This window comes from Nilaparvata lugens, unplaced genomic scaffold (assembly GCF_014356525.2).
Source record: "Nilaparvata lugens isolate BPH unplaced genomic scaffold, ASM1435652v1 scaffold5178, whole genome shotgun sequence".
Lineage (NCBI taxonomy): Eukaryota > Metazoa > Arthropoda > Insecta > Hemiptera > Delphacidae > Nilaparvata > Nilaparvata lugens.
Window position 1 is genome coordinate 1 of NW_024091066.1, and position 22,171 is coordinate 22,171.

Consider the following 22,171-nt stretch of genomic DNA (forward strand, 5'->3'; position numbering starts at 1 on the left):
TCGTGCGTTTTTGGCTTGTAACTCCTTAAACATGTGTTTTAGGTGAATTTTACAAGAGAACATTTGAAAGGAATAAATTACCTATACCGTTACATGTTGTTCAAAGTTTGAAAATCATGATTTTTGAACGAGTTACAGCACTTTGAAATAAAGATTTGATAGAAATCCGGTGGGGTATTCTTGACCAATGCCACATTCAACTTGATGGAATTATCTGCCTCATTCCCTTTCTTCTTCTTCCTCACCAATCTTCCTCCTCTCCTTTTTCTACTTTCCTTCTTCTCTTACTTTTTCTGCTCCTCCTGTTCTTCTTTTCCTCTTCTTCTTCTTCTTCTTCTTCTTCCTCCTCCTCTTCTTCCTCTTCATCTTCTCCACCACCTGCTGTTTCTTCAGCTCTTCTCTTCCTCTTCTCCCTTCTTCTCCTCATCCTGCTTACTCTCCTGTTCTTCTCTACTTTTCTCCTCCATCTTCATTCAACTCATGCTCTCCATTTTCCTTCTTTCTCTCTTTTTCTTCTCCTTCTCCTGCCCACTCTTTTTGTTCTTCCTTCCCTCTTCTTTCCTTTCTACTCCTTCACTCTCATCTGCTCTCTCTCTCTCTCTCTTCTCATCCTTTTCCTTCTCCCTCTACTATCCTTCTCTCCCTCTTCTTCCTTCACTCTCATCTGTTCTCTCTCTCTCTTCTCATCCTCTTCCTTCTCACTCTACTATTCTTCTCTCCTTCTTGCTCCACCTTTTCTCGTCCATTGTCTTCTTCTTCTTTCCACTCTTCTCATCCCTCTTCTTCTCCTTCTCCTCCTCCTCTTACCACTTCCTCTTCCTTTTCCTCTTCTTCTTCTTCTTCGTCTATTCCTTCTTCTTCTCCTTCCTCTTCTTCCCCTCCTCTGTCTCGTTCTGTCTCTGTTTTTTTCTACGACCTACTCTTCTTCCTCTTCTACTTCTCCTACCTCTTCCTCTTCTTCTTCTTCTCCTTTCCCTTCTCTTTCTCCTCACAACAAAATAAAAATCAATCAATCAATCTTTCTTCCTCTCCTTACCTTTCTTCTCCACCTCTATGTTCTTCCTCTACTTGTCCTTTATCTTCTTCTCCGTGTCCTTCTCTTTCTTCTATATATCTTCTCCTTCTACAGCCGACTATCCTGCATCTTTCCAGGTGCCTCTATCACTTTCTTACTCCCACTCACTCTCTCACACTCTCTCTCTCTCTCACACACTCCCTATATTCCACTGTATCTTCTTCTTCTTCTCTTCTTCTTCTTCTTCTTCTTCTTCTTCTTCTTCTTCTTCTCTTCTCCTCCATCTTCTTCTTCCACTCCTTTTCTTCTTCCTCTCCTCCACTTACTCACTCTGTCTCTATCTTCTTCTACTAACTACTCTTCTTCTTCTCAACCTTCACTCTTACTCTCACTTACTCCCTCCCTGTATCACCCTCTTCTCGTCTATCTCCTGCCTCTTTGCTCTCTTTGTCTATCAGGTGGCCCTATCACAGCCGACTATCGTGCATGTGTCCAGGTGTGTCGATGGCCTGCCTGCGCTGGCGGCACTGATGCATCAGCTTGCGGCGGGGCCCCATGGGCATGCCCAGCTGCACCAGGTCGCCGTCACTGAGCATCAGCAGGGCGTCCAGGTCGATGCGCTGCTCCACCAGCTGCGGCCACCACTCGCCGCACCCCGACGCCACCAGGAACCGCTTCAGCGCCACCGACCAGCCACTCGTGTCGCCCAACGCCAAGTCGCTTCCTGTGTCCAGGGCGTCTTCTGTAAAGACAAGAGAAAATTAAACTAGTGATTCTGTGAACAGTAGACCTCGCGCAGTTATAAACCACAGCCTCCCTCTTATACTGTCCTTCAGAGTAAATCCTGTCTGTATGTCGTGTCGGCGAGATATCGGTGTGAAAACGGGTGATGGCTGTTGGGGTTGGTGTATCAAAAATGCTAACATCAAAAGCTAATCTCCTTCAAGACATACTGGCAACAGGTCGGCTGTTGCACTGTAAATGCGGAACATATAAACAATAGTATATTTCGCACCTAGAGCAGAAAATGAGATTTTTCCAGCTCGAAATCGGTTTTCAGACTAGAAAAGATTGAGAGCTGGAAAAACATTTTTGCCCGTGGTGCGAACGATATTTTTCGCCCACTACAGGTATTGCTGACAAATAAATAAATAATCAAAATAAAGAATACTCATTAAGCTATCGTACCTATCTCTTGATTTTAGTGGTAGAAGATTTGCAGTCAGGATTTCAGATTCTTTTAAAATTTCACTTGGAATCCACAGTCATCTTCAAACATTTTTTGAAATTCGGATGCACTAATCAACAATAAATAATTGAATAAAACTGGTTGCGAAGCGAATTAGTTTGATTCGAAACTGGAACTGGAATCATGGCGACTTCAGCTGATGATGAAAGTGACACTCGCCCGATTTAGCGGATGACTTATTAACTACTTCCATGAGCGGCTGGAAAGAGACAACTTTCTGGCCTAGACCGGAAAAGAAACCCTTTTCTGACGTCGTCTGCAAACAAGGTCTTTCAGATCTACGTAGGGACTGGAAAACAGCTGCTTTCTGTGCAGTGTGGCGAAATAGTTATTTGTGCAACTAGTGCGCAAAGTGACAGTTTGCTGCACCGAAAGAAACGTTTACGCCCGAGCCATAGGCGAGGGCGGAATGGTTTCTTGAGTGCAGCAGAGGAACTTTGCGCACGTATTTCACATTAAGATTTTCCTACAGTTACCATTGAATATGAAAAGTGGGTAATTATGGGTAAAATTGCCTGAAATGCATCAAATGTTTTTCTGTGTAATTTTATTATTGATAAAAACCTTAATCCTAAAATCCTAAAGTCCTCGTTGTCCTTGGTTATAATATATAATGAATAATAATTAGCGCGTTGTGCTTGGTTGCACCTCTGCTCACTATAGCAGCCACAGCAGTCACTGTTACCAACTTCATTTTGATTTTGCTGCACTGTTGCTCCATATAACCTACTAAGTATTTTGTGTTGCCATGTTGCAAATCTGGAGTGCAGAAAAAATTTTCCCGCACTAGAGCGGAAAAGTGATTCTTTGCGTTCTGTAATCAGTGCAGCAATGGCCACTTTTCAACGTAACTGTAGGAAAAAATATGAACATAAAGAGAAATGCAAAACCGTCTACTTGAATCTTGAACCTCAATATTCGCTCGGTCAACCATAGTGAGGTATGAGAAATACTGATATAAGACAGGTTTTATCGTTTGCTCCACTGCATTAAAGAATTATACAAAATAGACGCAACTGGTGCAGTCATTTGGATAGAATGCCACCTGGGAGAATGCCCGTTGTAGTCCTACAGGAAAAAGAGATGTAGGGAGGCCAAGGAGGAGAGTGGAGATACGGTACCAAACAAGTTAATCAATAAACCTAATCCAAGTGAAGATGATGATGATGATGATGATGACTAAAGTGCGGTCCACGTTATAATGGCAGTATTTGATCAACTTTGGTGTTGCTATCTACCTCTTTCAATTGACAAAGCAGATAGTAGCCTACTAACCATTTGTCAAATCGTTCTTAATAATATATATATATAATTGATTAACAGATTCAGAATCTTATTACAAATTTTCAAGTTAATAAGTTTGATAATTCAGACATAATTATGTGTCAGAGATATCAATTACAGAGTTTCTGAAATATTCCATGGAATGTAATAATTTTTGCACATTTTTACTTTCCTTGCCCTATTACCATAGGTAAGGAAAGTATTGCTTTACGAGAAAAATTAAGGTACCCCATTTCTAAATTTCTATACGTTTCAAGGTCCCTTGAATACAAAAAAGTGGTTTTTTGGGTATTGGTCTGTATGTGTGTGTGTGTGTGGTGTGGTGTGTTGTGGTGTGTGTGTGTGTACACGATATCTCATCTCCCAATTAACGGAATGACTTGAAATTTGGAACTTAGGTCCTTTCACTATAAGGATGCAATTCAAATGCAATTCAAGATGGCGGCTGAAATGGCGAAAATGTTGTCAAAAACAGGGTTTTTTGCGATTTTCTCGAAAACGGCACCAACGATTTTGATCAAATTCATACCTAAAATAGTCATCGATAAGCTCTATCAACTGCCACAAGTCTTATATCTGTAAAAATTTCAGGAGCTCCGCCCCATCAATGCAGATAGATTCCCAATTACAGGCTTCAGATACAATTGGAACAAAAAAAATCAAGTGGAGTAGATTGGGCATGAAAATCTCTACAATTAATGTTCAGTAACATTTTCACCTAAAATTGAAATAAGCTTTAAATTCGAGAAAATTTGATTATTCAATTGCAAATTATTGTTGATTCTATCAAATCATTCACTATGAAGAGATAGCAGACCTCATGTGTGTCTCCAGTGTTATTGCCCTGTCACCAGCTGGCTCAAATCTTTGAATAGTAGACTTGAGATGCGCGGGAACACTAGCGTCAGGTGATCAATTTTCATAACGGCAAGGAAAGTTGTGTGAGTGTGCCACACCAGATTTTTGAGATATCATGATGAGATAAGATTATTTTATTTATTCCTTTATTCAGTCATTGATACAAAAATTACATCATCAAAATGATAGGAAGAAAAAGGATAAGGTTGTGCTATTCCCCTTGCAATTTTAGACAGGATTACACATAGTCCGAAATAGGTTATGTCATAGAGAAACAATAACATAAGTAGATATCCCATGGTATATGGCGTTTATGTCGCAACTTTTACTGTTATCTCAAGCCAATAGTTCATGTAATTCTTTCCCGTGAAGCTCTGTGACAGTCTGGTAGTCTCTCATATTGTGCCGTTCATACACTCTCACCCCAACAAAACAGTGAAATTCGACAATAATCAACAGTAATCGGCTTGAGATAACAGTAAAAGTTGCGACATAAACGCCCTATACCATGGGATATCTACTTACGCTATTGTTTCTCTATTGGTTATGTCTTGTAGTTCTTCACTTCTAGTTATTCACAGAATGTTCAGTCCTTAAATATGTTCACAAAGTAGATTTTCATATTTAGATTCTTCAAAATCTAAAATAGAACAGATATTTCACATTGAGACAATAAAACTATGTTTGTGTTGAACTCACCGTCACTAGTATCAATGTCGGCGTGATGATGCTGCCAATGTAGGACTCCTCCCACCCCTCCCACCTGGTTCCTCTTAGCAAGACTTCCAGCACTGCCAATACTGCTATCCTCTTCTCCTCCTCCTACTCCTACTTCTCCTCCTCCTCCTACTCCTAACCCATCCTGTCCTTCTCCCCCGCTGTCCTTGTCTAGGTCCAGGGCTGGCAGGGCACTCAAGGTTCCGGCTAGGGCGTTTCTGCAAAAATTGAGGAAACGAAATTTTAGGAGTGAAAAATAATTAGAAATAAGGAGGATTAATTTACTGATATTGAAGGGTTTGTCATGGAGAGAATATAGCTAATGAAGATATCTCAGGCTTATCTCCGGGAGCTGAACAAAAAAGCTTGTATCGAGTTTTCTGTGCGAGGCTGATTTCAAATGTCGAAAAAATTTGGGAGTCTCTAGGGCGCCAGGGGGGTAACATATTGGTGATTTGGAGGTTTTCCCCATAGTCTACAGTATGTTCCCTAACTGATTCTGTATTCTAGGTACATTGGATGAAGCTGTTCACCGATCCCTATTCCTAGAGTGAAGTCCACGTTATAATGGCAGTGGAGAAAGATAGAAGGGCAGCGTAGCCGACTCTCTGCCTTGCCGCTGCCTTCTATAGAGGAAAGCTGATACCGATATCTGTTTATTCTTGTTTACGATAATCAATTACATTTCATTCGTTAAGGAAATATATTTCTCAATGATTTAATGAAACATTCCCAGGATTCAGATTTAATATTTTGTTAATAATATTTCTATATATTATACAATTATTCTGTTGGAAAACGATCTGGCAGAGCAAGAAAATCTGAGAGCCAAAATTCACAACAGCTTTTCTATGTTTTAAACTCGGTTTCTGGGGACTATATTGAGGTCCACGTTATAATTGCAGTGAATAAAGATAGGAAACAGCGTTGCCGATTCTCTGCCTTGATTGATTATACTTCTACATCATTGAATACAGAATTGGCATCATTGCAGAGCTAGAATGGGATAGCACTTTCTGCTTTGTCAAATGATAGACAAGGATAGCAACACCAATGTCAATCAAATACTGCCGTTATAACGTGGACCTCACTATACTGAGTTTGAATATATTATAATGAATTTAATAATATTAACTGTTAAATTAAGATTATTCTATGTTGATATTACCTTTGTCTAAAAGCAACACTTCCGAATCCAGGTCTATCAAAGATGCTTGCCTGTTCGTGGAGGGGGCTTCCCCCCACTTCTACACCACCGACTCCGGCACTGTTCAGATAATCGGGCTGCGATATGGAGCGAATTAATTCGCCTTTTGTGTCAAAAACGTCGGCTATTCTACCGCGTTTTCCACCTAAAAACACACAAAAATTAATAGAATAGAATAGCTTTTATTTATAAAAAAATATTCTAGTAGTTCTGTGAACAGTAGACCTCGCGCAGTATTCTCATCTACAAGTACCTGATTGAAACTACTAGACCTTATGGAATACAGCAATAGACTGGCTTCTCCACACATCAGTGTAATCACTTGTCAGCTGATTTATAATGAATAATTCTATAGTCTGATTTTTACTCTAATATTAGCGTAATTACTCTAATTAAGTCAGTTACATTGTCCTGTTGTTAGGTTTTCTCAAAAATTAATAAAAGATTTATCAATTTAAAATGTCTAGAAAAAATCCCAAATAAAAATAGAGCTTTCTGTCCTATCGTACCGTGACGTGTCGTCCCGCAATGTCAGTGTGAGCGCTGTTATCAGGTCTGGCTGCAACTGTCTAATAACGTTGATGGAAAGATACATTTTCAAGATTTATTCAAACAGCTGATTTATGATGAATAATTCTATAGTCTGATTTTTACTCTAATATTGGCATATGAAGGAGGCTCCCCTCTCCTTTCATATTATCCTTTTCAAAACCTTGTATATAGATCGACGCGCAATTTAAAAAGGAACATACCTGTCAAATTTCATGGAATCTATCCGGTTTCGCCGTAATGCGCAACATATAAACATTTAAACATTAAAGAAATGCCAACCGTCGACTTGAATCTTAGACCCCACTTCGCTCGGTCAATGAACATACATGGATCTCGCTTGAAATTGTTCAATAGTGAAATTTACTTAAAACTGTCAGGTTTCCACCTAAAAGCATACACAAAAATGAAGGTTTTTCAGTGTAGAAATATTGGGATAGACTTGGAAAAAATAAAGGAATGTTGGAAAAAATGTTGAATGTTGAAATGTTGGGAGAGATTCAGATTCTCATATTGGACATGATGTTTGAAGTTGATCACTCCGAAATGAGGACATCTCAAACTTCAAGCAGTAGATGAAGAAAATGTTGAGTTTTGAAGTAGATTTTTTTGGTGTGGAAGAGTTTCTTGTTGACTGAAACCGATTACTGTCGACTACTGTCTTCTATTACTGTTTTGGTCGGGTGCGAGAGTAAAAACGGCACAGTGTGAGAGACTACCAGCGTCACAAAGCTTCACTAAAAAAATCTGGTGTGGCGCACTCACACAACTTTCCTTGCCGTTATGAAAATTGATCACCCGACGCTAGTGTTCCCGCGCATCTCAAGTCTACTATTCAGTGATTTGAGCCAGCTGGTGACAGGGTAATAACGCTCGAGACACACTTGAGGTCTGCTATCTCTTCATAGTGAATGATTTAATAGAATCAACAATAATTTGCAATTGAATAATCACATTTACTCGAATTTAAAGCTTATTTTCAATTTTAGGTGAAAATGTTGCTGGACATTAATTGTAGAGATTTTCATGCTCAATCTACTCCACTTGATTTTTTTTTGTTTCAATTGTATCTGAAGCCTGATAATTGGGAATCTATCTGCATTGATGGGGCGGAGTCCTGAATTTTTTACAGATATGGGACTTGTGGCAGTTGATAGAGCTTATCGATGACTATTTTAGGTATGAATTTGATCAAAATCGTTGGAGCCGTTTCCGAGAAAATCACGAAAAACCCTGTTTTTGACAACATTCTCACCATTTCAGCCGCCATCTTGAATTTCATTCGATCGAAATTGTTCGTGTCGGATCCTTATAGTGAAAGGACCTTAAGTTCCAAATTTCAAGTCATTCCGTTGATTGGGAGATGAGATATCGTGTACACAGACGCACATACACTCATACACACACACAAACACACACACACACACACACACCACAAACACACACACACACACACACACACACACACAAACACACACACACTACACCAATACCCAAAAACCACTTTTTTGGACTCAGGGGACCTTGAAACGTATAGAATTTAGAAATTGGGGAACCTTAATTTTTTTCGGAAAGCAATACTTCCTTTACCTATGGTAATAGGGCAAGGAAAGTAAAACAACTACTAGACTATCGGCTTGAGTTAACAGTGACATTTGTAACATAAACGCCTTAATCATTGGATATCTTCTTGTGCTGTCTTTACTCTATGATAATAATGTACCTAAATGACGTATTTATAAACGAATTCATGATACTCTAGAATTCGCTACTCTAGAATTTCATGAACCTTTTTGAAAAATGAGAATGAGAATGATATTGAGGGTGAAGCTCTCAGGCTTGTGCGTGGGAAATGAGCGAGATGGATGATGATGAGAGATGAAAACTACTTCTTAGGTAGACGGGACCGACGGGATATCGTCTCCTCCGAAAGACGTGATGAATAAATGGAAAGAGAAAGAAGAAAAATAATTTGCATAATTCAATATGCTTACCATATTTTGAGCATCATAGGAATTGACATAGATTATTTGCGAATCTTTTCTTTGGCCTGTGGGTATGATTTTGTTGGTTCTGGATCCCTGAAATATAGAGAAACATATGATGAAATCTATTAACGAAACAATAAATTCTAGCAGGATGTTGCAAATATTTGTTTTCACTGATACAATTATTCAAAGTTCCACGTTATAATGCCAGTGTTTGATTAGCGATGGTATTGCTATCTTGTCTATCATTCAACAAAGCAGACAGCGTTATCTGTCTCTCGCTTTACTATGTTTTTAACAATGTAGAAATATAAAAATAAATAAATAAATAAATAAAATGTTTATTTCCCAAAAAAACTAAAACTACAACATCAATTACAAAAATATTAGATAAATTACAATATTACATACAATAGGTTAGTTACAAAAGATTCTTATAATGTGTTCTCTTCTTTGTTTTTTCTGTGTGGAAAATTGACCTACTCCACTATGGCGTACCATGTTCTAGAGTAGGTTTTGTTAGTGTTTTGTGTGTATTATCAATTAGTTAGTGTTTAGTAAGTCATTAGGTGGTTAGTGTTATTTGAAATAATGTTTTCTATGTTCTGTCTTCCTTTGCTCATCAACCAATTGTGTACTATTGCTTTGAACTTTCTAGGAAGATTAATCTGTTTAAAGTTGCAGGAAGTAGATTATATAATTTTGGTGCTAAATGATTGAAATGTCTCTGGTATAGTGCCTTCCTTGCAACACTGGTGATGAGAAGATTCCTGTATCTGGTGTTGTGGTTGTGGTTCTAGTTTGAAATGTTGTTGGGGTTCTTGTGTAATCTGCATAGTATCTCCTTGGAGTAAAGCTGTCTTGGATCCATCACGTCAAACTCATTGAATAGTGGTCTGATGAATAGCGTGGAGGCTTCTGGTTGATGACCCTCATGATCAGCTTCTGCACCCTGAGGAGCGGTTCAATGTGCAAGAAGCTTGCACCTCCCCATCCCACAATCCCATACAGCATGAGGGACTGTGCTAGAGAGAAGTAGACAACTCTTAGACATCCCTTGTCGACCAGTGTCCTCAGAATCCTGAATCTGTAGATGGTCTTCCTCAGTCTCCCGCATAATTCATTGAGATGATGATCCCAGCGCAGAAAAGAGTCCATAGTAACTCCCAGGTATTTCTGTGACTGTTTCCTGTGAACTGTGTATGAAGTGTTATTATGATTCTTGATTACTATCTATCTCCTGTTGGCTGTCCATGTTGAGTCGCCGAAAAGGTCAGAAAGAAGGTTTTCTCATGGTTCAATGTCAGCGATTTTCAGCCAACCAGCGAGACACCCTCTGAAGTCCAGTCTCGGCTTCTCTCCAGGTCATCTCCCAGGTCGGTTCAGAGAACAGTATAACAGTATCATCTGCAAAGGTGGTGATTGATCCATTTATTCCATGTTGCATAATGGATTTGTAGAGAAGAAAAGAATTGGTCCTAGTACTGTTCCTTGTGGCACTCCAAACTTTACAGTCAGCTGTTGCTTATACATCCATTGACTCTGACACATTGTGTTCGTTTGATAGGTAGCTCTTGAAAAGATTCCATGCGACTCCTCTTATTCCATAGTTATCAAGCCTTGAAAGAAGAATGTCATGTGACACCGTATCAAAAGCTTCTTTAAATCTAAGAATACTGCTAATGGTTTCTCTTCATGTTTATTTATCGGCAATCTGAGTGGTCACATAGTGATAGATCATTTGTACTGCGACTAGATCTAAAACCATATTGGTTTGGCGATAGAAGATTATTTTTTTCAAGAAAGCTGATCAGTCTTGTTTTGATACACTTTTCAAAAATTTTTGATATGTACTGAGTAATGATGGGTCTGTAGCAATTCATATCTTTCTTATCTCCTGTTTTGAAGATTGGACAAATGACAGCTTCCTTAAGACACTGTGGAAAAACACCTTCCTCAAAAATTCTGTTTGCAATATGTGTTAAAGGCTTGGCAAGTATAGTATTATTCTGTTTGAAAAAATCTGATTTTAAATTATCGAGTCCAGGTGCACTATTAGCTTTAAGACTATTAATGATTTTTATCATTTCGTCCTCACTGACAGGTGTAAAGAATAATGACTGGCAGACTATCTGATCAGCTGCAGCATGCTCATCTGAGCCATTACAATCGCTATTTAGAATGTCCTGGGCCAGTTTTGATCCAATACTAATAAAAAATTCATTGAAAGAATTTGCCATATCTTTATCATCATCTCCCAATTTCAATTCTCTCCCTCCCAAGTTGATTTGGTGGATTTGTGTTCTTGGCCGTTGCACTTCGTTATTTCTCTATTACTTCCCATGTTTGCTTAGAGTTGCTGGAAGTTTCAAATCGCCTTGAAAAGTATTGTTTCTTCGCATTTCTATTACAGTTGTTAGTAGATTTCTGTACCTTCTATAATACTCTCTAAGCTGTAGATTCGCTGTATTATTCTTGCTTTGCCTGTGTATTTATCTCTCTTCCTTATTGATGTATTAATCCATTTGTAATCCAAGGCTTATTTTTCTTTTTGTGTGCGATACTCTATTAATAACTTTACATTCTTCTGTGTATTTTTTCAGTATTTCTATCATTTCCTTCAAAGCACTATCAGCGCATTCTGCAGGTACACGGAATTCCAGGTCTCATTCGTTAGTGCTAATGAAAGTTTATTATAATCAATACTTTCATAGTAGTGTTTTCTTCTGTTGTGATTGTGTTCCACCGCATCATATTTAATATAAATTAATTAACAGAATATTGATCTTATTATGAAATTATCAAATATATTATTTCTTGTTTAATAAAATAAAATTGATTATTTCAACGAGAATGAACAGTAATATTACATCAATGGACCGATATCAATTACCCTCCATTGACAAGACAGAGGATAGGCAATGTTGTTCTCCTTTTTTCTCCACTGCCATTATAACGTGGACCTCAATATAGATATAACAATTGGTTTCAATCTTGAATTTTCTAATGAAAATTTGTGAGTTCTGTTGCACAAAAGCCTATTGAATTTGACCAAACAATTTTAGAGAACGACAGTTCTCTTTTCAATTAACCCTTCTTAATATAGTTCTCGTGACATTTAATCATGATTCCAATTTAACGGGATTTCGTGCAACTGGGCCAGAACTTTGTATATATTATTCCTGTATAATTGACCGAACGCAGTGAGGTCTATTTTTAACTCGGATTTTCTTTCGTCTATCTGTATGAATCCTAAAGTTCACATAAAAAATTAAATGTATATCGCATTATAGCTTCATATATTGAGATTTATTTGTTGGAATACTCTCAGACTATTACCTAATTTATTTATTTATAAACTTTTATTTATCTTTGTATAACGAAGTTGGAGAAACCCTGAATCTTATGAGCTTTATGATCAATATGTAGCGCATTTATGGCCAAACGCGTAGGTAGAATTCTATGAGATTCTACGATTCTAAGAGGCAGGAGTATTCCTTTTTCAACTGCACGTCGATGTATACACAAGGTTTTATGCAATTTTCATTTCAAGGATAATATGGAAGGAAAAGGAATTTCCCTACTCCGATATACTGTATATTTATATATATTATATAAATTGTATATATATTATATATTTATATTATTTTATAATCTACTCTGAAGATGGGATTAATCAGGCAAGAGAATTATTCATAATCAATCAGTGACAAGTGGATTATTCATTGCATTTAATTCACAGCCGGTGTTCAGGTCACACCATCTTCTTGTGGATAAGAAAACTGCGTGACGTCTACTGTTCACAGAACTTCTAGTTTGATACAAACCCTGATATCGTTGCTGCTATGCTTGAGTTGGTTTGTTGCCCTGAGTTTCCTGTCGATAATTTTCTTCACACCTGTCTGAACAGCTGGTTTCTTGGAAAACGTTCCTGCTCCCACAATTTGAGTGAACGAGGGTCCTGTCACCTCTATTACCGATTTTCGTTTAAAAAAAAAATTAAAAATATATTAAAAATCTATTATCAATCACTGGCGAACTGAAACTTCAAATTGGGAGAATATACGATAATGGCAACTCCACTACACTGAAATGTAGTGGAGTGGAACAGTATAGGGGTAAAAGAACAGTATGGAACAGTATATAGGGGTAATCAAAATTAGAAATTAATCGAATTTCCATCTATAGTGAGGCCACGTATAATAGCAGTTGAGAAAGATGGGAGAACAACGTTCTTAATAATATAATAATAATAATAATAATAATAATAATAATATTTTATTCTCAACAAAAGTATAACAAAAACAATGTAATACAGTTGAAAACGTCACAGATAAATAACATAATAACATAAAATATCAATCTAAAATAAAACTCAATAACATTTAACATTCATTGAATTTGCAAAATTTAGATAATAATTTTTTTCACCTTAACAAGAATTCGTCAACTCATAGAAAGCCTTCTCACTGAGAAAAGAATATAGTTTTGTTTTGAATTGTTTTTCTTCAACAATACTTCTCAAATCAGCCGGAAGTTTTGCAGAAAAACTTTTGTCCCTATAAGTAGGTGTTTTCTCAATACACTCAGCCTATGTCTCTCAACTGAAATGTTATTCCTTCATCTAGTGTTATAGCCATGAATATCTGAGTTAACTTGGAATGAATTCAACCTATCCTTCACATGTAATATTGATTGAAAATGTACAATGATGGAACAGTTAAAATACTTAGGCTACTGAAAGACTCCCGACATGTCTGTGGAAAAAATTTGAGCCCTCCAGGTATCTTATTGCGGACTTTTGCAAACAGAAATCTTTGAATGTTTTACTATTATTTATTTGAAAATTTACATTTCGCTTCGAGGTACTCCCCCATTATTCAATGCCATAAGCAATGTGGGATTCAATCAGTGCATAGTAGACACTTTTGCTGTTGTTTTAGGCACCCGTTTAACAATATTTCTAAATGCAAAAGTGACCTACTCAATTTCAATGATATCTTGCTCACATGATCCCCCAATTAAGCTTGGAATCCATCGACAAACTAACATGTTCACAACAGTACAACTTTCAAGTCGTTTCACCAAGTGTTATGGTGGGGTGAAAAGGACGATACTTTTAATCAAAGCTGATGACATGACTTTGTTTGAATTTATAGTGAGGTCTGAATCATTAAAAAACTGCACAACCTCATTTGCCATGTTATTTGCCTCAATCTCCAAGTCTATGAGATCTGATCTAAAATAGGAAGGTACAATCATCGGCATAGTTCCGATTCTCTGTCTTGTCAATGCCTTCTATAACTGATTTCTAGAACTGACTTCTAGAACCGCTTTATTGATGTAATGTTAACTGTTCATTCTCGTTTAAGATAGTGAATTTTATTTTATCAAGCAAGAAATTATATATTTTTCAATAATGAATTTTCATAATTATGATGAAATATTCCGTTAATTAATTATTAATTCTACATTGTTAAAAGACGATCTGGCAACAGAGCATAGCGAGAAAGATATAGCACTATTCGCTTCTGTTGGATGATAGACAAGGATAGCAATACCATTGCTAATCAAACACTGCCATTATAACGTGAACCTCACTATAGCTGTTTACCCTGTTGTCAATATTTGCAGTATCAGAAGTCTCGGGGTGATTTACAGCATTCAATTTCGATTTTCGTTTAATAATAATTATTCAAAATAAGTTTGATAGAGTGATAAGATACTGCAAAAACATATTGATAATTAGATTGAATATTGACACAACAAAGGAAAAAATCTGGTGTGGCACACTCACACAACTTTCCTTGTCGTTATGAAAATTGATCACCTGACGCTAGTGTTCCCGCGCATCTCAAGTATACTATTCAAAGATTTGAGCCAGCTGGTGACAGGGCAATAACGCTGGAGATATACATGAGGTCTGCTATCTCTTCATAGTGAATGATTTAATAGAATCAACAATAATTTGCAATTGAATAATCACATTTTCTCGAATTTAAAGCTTATTTTCAATTTTAGGTGGAAATGTTACAAATCATTAATTGTAGAGATTTTCATGCTCAATCTACTCCACTTGACTTCTTTTGTTTCAATTGTATCTGAAGGCTGATAATTGGGAATCTATCTGCATTAATGGGGTGGAGCTCCTGAAATTTTTACAGATATAGAACTTGTGGCAGTTGATAGAGCTTATCAATGACTATTTTAGGTATGAATTTGATCAAAATCGTTGGAGCCGTTTCCGAGAAAATCACGAAAAACCTGTTTTTGACAACATTTTCGCCATTTTAGCCGCCATCTTGAATTGCATTTGATCGAAATTGTTTGTGTCGGATCCTTATAGTGGAAGGACCTTAAGTTCCAAATTTCAAGTCATTCCGTTAATTGGAGATGAATATCGTGTACACAGACGCACATACACTCATACACCACACATACACACACACAGACCAATACCCAAAAATCATGTTTTTGGACTCAGGGGACCTTGAAACGTATAGAAAACTTGAAATTGGGGTACCTTAATTTTTTTTGTAAAGCAATGATTTCCTTACCTATGGTAATAGGGCAAGGAAAGTAATAATATAGCATAAGTAGATATCCCATAGCACGAGTCCTTCATGTTTCAAATTTCAAGCGATTTCTTAACTCAAGCCGATTACTGTTGACTACTGTCTATTATTACTGTGTTGTTGGGGTGAATACGACACACAGCTCAACGAAAAATACCTACTAGGACCATCACTTTGAGTTAACATTGAAAATTGGATCATAAACGCCCTATATCATGGTTATCTTCTTATGCTATATTTTTTCTATGCTCCTATTCGTTCGACCTATTTATTCAAAGGAAACAATTGAATGCTAGGATAATCAAATAATGAATCAAACTACAATAATGTGTTAATCTGATAACATGACGTCATTTCACGGTGGTTGAGTTTGATTTGATTCATATGCAACCAACCTGAATATAGGTCTAATTAATTTATAAACAATAAATATATTTATATGAATTTGACGTTGCCTATGTTCAGAATGAATTCGATGACAATAAAATTCGTTTTATTCAATTTATTTATTCAATTTCATCTCGAGTTTCTGAATTTATTGATTAATTAAAATATTTTTTCACTTTTTGTGTAGTTGAGAAGTTGATATTGTGGTAATTATTCAAATTATTATTGAATGAAAAAAAAGTTTATCAGAGATGACAATGGTGTAATAACCGAAAACCGGTCTTTCTAATTATCAATAAATCAGTGGTTTTCTGACAATTTCTTAGTCTTTTTCATTCAATATGAATATTACCACAATATCAACTTCTCAACTACACAAAAATATTCATTCATTTACTCTTTATTTAATTATCATTTATTTACCTGAAGGGAGAGTTGTAGGTATCGGAGTATCCACCTCTATCTTGTGCCCTCCAAGAATTTCCTTCTCCACTTTCTTTATCCTCTTCTCTTCTTTCTCACGTTCCTTCTTCATTCTCTCTTCGTACTTCTTTCTATGGCGTTCGGCATCCTTTTGTGCCTTCTCCTTCCTCAATTTCGCCTCTCTCCTGGAAACAGAAAATGGGAGAGATATAGAAAAATACAAGATTTTGTTTTATAGTTTAGGAATAAATTGTGTAATTCAAATAATAACTGAGCTTATTGTTATGAAGGTTCATAATATCACTAGAAAATCTATATATTCATTTATTATCAGCAGGAAACCCATGCTCCGTAAGGGTCTTTTTTGAAACTTGACAAACTGAAAACTTGACGTGATGAAATCTTGAAAAATTGAAAATAGGCCTATAACCATCCTCGGTTGATTAAGAATCTATATGCAAAATTTCAAGTTAATCAGTTGAGTAGTTGAGACGTGATGATGTGTCATTCGTGACGTTCCTATCCCGTACTGTATAGCCAATTCTTTACTTTATTATAGTGTAGATTTCAAGTTAATCAGTTGAGTAGTTGAGACATGATGATGCGTCAAACATTGAGACATGATGATGCGTCAAACATAATTTTCCTATCCCGTACGTGTATAAGCCAGTTCTCTACTTTAATATAGTATAGTGATACACATTATTCCTCTATGACAATGCTCACTTGTTAGTGTTTTTTATAATGAATGCATAAATAAATAAAGTGGGCTATTTTATTAATTGATCAATTGGGATTGAAGGAGGAGAGGAGGAAGAGGAAGAAGAGAGAGAAGAGAAGAAGAAGAAGAAGAAGAAGAAGAAGAAGAAGAAGAGGAAGAAGAAGGAACGAAGGAGGGAAGAGAGGAAAAAGAAAAGAAGAGAAGGAGAAGAAGATTATGATGATGAAGAAGATTATGATGATGAAGAAAAAGAAGAAGAAGAAGAAGAAGAAGAAGAAGAAGAAGAAGAAAGAAGAAAATATTGATTATGGATTATTATGAACCCTATACTCTGTACAAATTAACTTCAAACTTGGAGGAATATGCGGCGCAGTGAAATGGAGGGGGATCAGCCAATTACAGTGATGAATAGAGTGATAGGTAGAAGCGCAGTAGCCGATTTGTCGATTAGAGTCAGTCGACTGAAGGATTCCAGACAGGAAACTCCGTAAACATGAGCGCTAGAATACTCACCAGAAATTAGAGGAATGCTGGCCGGTTAAGCCAGGTGCAAACGCTCAAGTTTACTATCAGTCTTTCGCTCAAGCAAAAGACGGATCGTTTGGTTCAAGCAAAAGACGGATGTAATATTGCGTCCACACGCATCCGTCTTATGTCGTCCGTTTTCCTATTTTTGTGCTCACAAATTCAGTTCTTGATATGGTTCATTGAGTCTGAATTGTATACGATTGACATATATCCGGTAGATGAGTAATAATTATATCGTATTTTTCGCTGATTTAACTGGATAATTCTATATTTAACAACATAATTACAAAAATCTGGTGTGGCGCATCACACAACTTTCCTTGCCGTTATGAAAATTGATCACTGACGCTAGTGTTCCCGCGCATCACAAGTCTACTATTCAAAGATTTGAGCCAGCTGGTGACAAGGCAATAACGCTGGAGACACACATGAATTCTGCTATCTCTTGATAGTGAATGATTTAATAGAATCAACAATAATTTGCAATTGAATAATCATATTTTCTCGAATTTAAAGCTTATTTTCAATTTTAGGTGAAAATGTTACTGAACATTAATTGTAGAGATTTTCATGCTCAATCTACTCCACTCGATTTTTTTGGGAATCTATCTGCATTGCTGGGGCGGAGCTCCTGAAATTTTTACAGATATGGAACTTGTGGCAGTTGATAGAGCTTATCAATGACTATTTTAGGTATGAATTTGATCAAATCGTTGGAGCCGTTCCGAGAAATCACGAAAAACCCTGTTTTTGACAACATTTTCGCCATTTTAGCCGCCATCTTGAATTGCATTTGATCGAAATTGTTCGTGTCGGATCCTTATAGTGGAAGGACCTTAAGTTCCGAATTTCAAGTCATTCCGTTAATTGGGAGATGAGATATCATGTACACAGACGCACATACACTCATACACACACACACAACACACACACCACACACACCACACACACACACACCACACACACACACACACACACACACACACACACACACACACACAACACACACACACACACACACACACACACACACTTTTTTGGACTCAGGTGACCATGAAACGTACAGAAATTTAGAAATTGGGGTACCTTAATTTTTTTCGGAAAGCAATACTTTCCTTACCTATGGTAATAGGGCAAGGAAAGTAAAAATATCACTGTTGATCGCTAAATGGTTTTGTTTATGTCCTACCTCAAGACACAGAGATTGTAAATGGATTGAAATTTTTTAGATTTTATTCTTATCAACAATATAGTACCTCTTAATATATCATGATAATAAATCATAATATCAACATCAAATTCTGAGAGTATCATGAGAATCAAGAAGGAAAAGAAAGGGTTAAATGACGTTATATACAATCAATAAAAAACTTGCTTATTTTCAAGTACTAGCGTGGCATTTTATTAATTTGAGGGCGCTGAATCCGAATCTGAAGTCCCAATTCCTCCATCTACATTTTCAAGCGATTTAGGTTTTGGTTGATGGGCAAAAGACGGACGGTTTATGGAAGAAGATTGCCGGCCGATACATTTTAAGTTTGACGACTTAAGCTTGAAGACCGTCCGATCCGTTTTACCGTCCAGACGCAACGACTTACATGCTCCGATTTTTGCTTGAGCAAAAGACTGAAGCTAAACTTGAGCGTCTGTACCGGGCTTTAGTGTAACTTATCAGAAAAGCCATCTGTTTGAAGTAAATCACACAAGATGTGAGTGTTCAGATTTCTCAACAAATAAATCCAACCTCTTTTACTAAAGTCAATATGATGAAAGGTTTCAGATAGGACTGTGAGATTAATTATTATGAGAGTAAACCAGATGTCCACAAAAAATGCAGGTATTTAGTTGTGAGGTAGAACTTTCAACCTCAAACATGTTCAGTCTGATAACAATGTTCATAGTGAGGTCCACGTCATTATGGCAGTTGAGGAGGCTAAAACACTGTTGCCAATTCCCTGCCTTGTCACTGCCTTCTGTAGAGGATAGATGATAACTCTATATCTGATAATACTTTTTAAGTTTGATTACTTAAGCTTGAAGACCCATCCGTTTAACCGTCCAGACGCAACGACTCACATGCTCCAACTTTTGCTTGAGCAAAAGACTGAAGCTAAACTTGAGCGTTTGGACCGGGCTTTAGAATGGTAAATTTGCAGCAGTTGTATCCCTACCTCTGTATGCCTTCTCTGATGCGCATGTCCCTCCCAAGTCAAAAGTTGATTTGCACAGAGTATAATGATTGTGAAAGATTGACTTACTTGTTGGTTGCCTCCTGTTTGGCAGCTGCTTTATCGAGGTAGTCGAGGACGGCATGCCTTGAATGGGCGGCTGCCAGCTGCATGGGCGTGCGTGAGTCGTGGTCCAGTTGCCACACATTGACTCCAAACGCCACCAGGAAGGTGACACAAGGCAGGTGACCTCTGGCGGCCGCCAAGTGCAGTCCACTCTGCCCGAAGTGGTAGTTGCATTTTTCTGGGTCACCCCTGAATAAATAACACATTATATTTAGAGGGTCGTTTTTTCAACCTCCGATCTCATATATCATGAGACCAGACAAGTGGTACAGTTAAAAATAATCCTCAATTACATTCAAAAAGCATGAAAAATAGAGAGCTCACAGATTGTCCACTTTTGTGTAGTTGAAAAGTTGATATTGTGGTAATTATTCATATTGAATGGAAAAGACTAAGAAATTGTCAAAAACCACTGATTTATTGATACTTAGAAAGGCCGGTTTCGGTTATTACACCATTGTTGATGAACATCAGAGATTGACAATGGTGTAATACCGAAACCGTTCTTTCTAAGTATCAATAAATCTGTGGTTTTTGACAATTTCTTAGTCTTTTTCATTCCAGATTTGTCCATTTTTCATAAGTTTTGTATGTAACTAGGGATAATTTTTCCAAGATTGCGATTGTCCATTATAGACTTATTTTACATCTTTCTCTTCGAAATTGAATTTTCTACAAGTTCTGTAAAAAAATATTTTATGTTTAATGTACATTTAACATAGTAAATCTGCTTCAAACCTTAAAGGAATGTGTTTTTCAGGACCATGTTTCGCGTATTTCATCACATATCTTAAATTGAATGAAAAAGACTAAGAAGTTGTCAAAGACCACAGATTTATTGATACTTAGAAAGACCGGTTTCGGTTATTACACCATTGTCAATCTCTGATAAACATCAATGATAAACATCTCTGATAAACATCAATGATAACATCTCTGATAAACATCAATGATAAACATCTCTGATAAACATCAATGATAAACATCTCTGATAAATATCAGAGATTGAAAATTGTGTAATAACCGAAACCGGTCTTTCTAAGTATCAATAAATCTGTGGTTTTTGACAATTTCTTAGTCTATCTCATTCAATATGAATAGTTACCACAACATCAACTTCTCAACTACACAAAAACATAATTATCTTAAAAATGACTGTAGCTACAGGTCTGGAAACGGTTTTATTTCATTTTTCAGTTCATTTTACATGAAGTAAGCTGAATGATACATCTTAATTAACAGCAAACAAATACCTATATAGCTTCGTTTCGGCAGGGGAACTGAAATTCAGACGAAATCTTTTTCGGGGCTATGTTAATTTTAATTTTAATTTTAAAACTTTTTTTTCTTTTTTTTATGAGAGGTATCACGCATTGACTTATGGGCACCTTTTCTCAAATCACCCTGTAATAGTGAGGTCCACGTTATAATGGTAGTGTTAGATTAGCAATGGTATTGCTATCCTTGTCTATATCATTTAACAAAGTGGATAGCACTATCTCTTTCTCGCTCTGTTGCCAGATCGTCTTTCAACAGTGTAGAATTGATAATTAATTAACAAAATTAATTGTTTATGGAAATTCATTATGAAATTATTGAAAAATATAATTTCTTGCTTGATAAAATACTAGTAGTTCTGTGAACAGTAGACCTCACGCAGTATTCTCATCCACAAGTACCTGATTGAAACTATAGACCTTATGGAAATACAGCAATAGACTGGCTTCTCACACATCTGTGTAATCACTTGTCAGCGATTTATGATGAATGATAATTCTATAGTCTGATTTTTACTCTAATATTGGCGTATGAAGGTGGCTCTTTTTTCCTTTTATATTATCCTTGAAATGCAAAATTTCCAAAAACCTTGTATATTCGTCGACGCGCCATTAAAAAAGGAACATATTTCTAAATTTCATGAAAATCTATTACCGCGTTCGCCGTAAATGCGCAACATTTAAACATTAAGAGAAATGCCAAACCGTCGACTTGAATCTTAGACCTCACTTCGCTCGGTCAATGATTGATTATTTTCAATGAGAATGACCAGTTAAAATTACATCAATAAACCTGTATCAGCTACCATCTATGGAAGGCAATGACAAGACAGAGGATCGGCAACCTTTTTCTCCTATCTTTCTCCACTGCCATTACAACGTGGATCTCACTATAGTATATAGTGAGTGCTCATGATACGAATATGTAGTTTCCTCTCTGAAAGCATTGAGTCGACTGAGTCTAATCGACAAATTGGCAACTGCGCTTCCTTCTATGACTTTATCCATCACTGTGATTGGCTGATCTCTCAGCTGACATTCTTTGAACATGGTGTTTCCATCGATGCCGATTCTCTGTAGCTCTTGTTCTAAGTTATTT

General features: G+C 36.7%; 1 protein-coding gene across 1 annotated transcript; it reads right to left on the reverse strand.

The window, feature by feature from the left end:
• Positions 1–420: 420 nt before the first annotated feature.
• Positions 421–19,984, reverse strand: LOC120355906 (Usher syndrome type-1G protein-like; the record flags this gene model as incomplete). Its single annotated transcript, XM_039444651.1, has 5 exons — positions 421–1,757; positions 5,106–5,341; positions 6,292–6,475; positions 16,253–16,437; positions 19,760–19,984. Coding segments are annotated over 5 exons (1,105 nt in total), but the record flags the coding sequence as incomplete, so codon positions are not given.
• Positions 19,985–22,171: the final 2,187 nt, after the last annotated feature.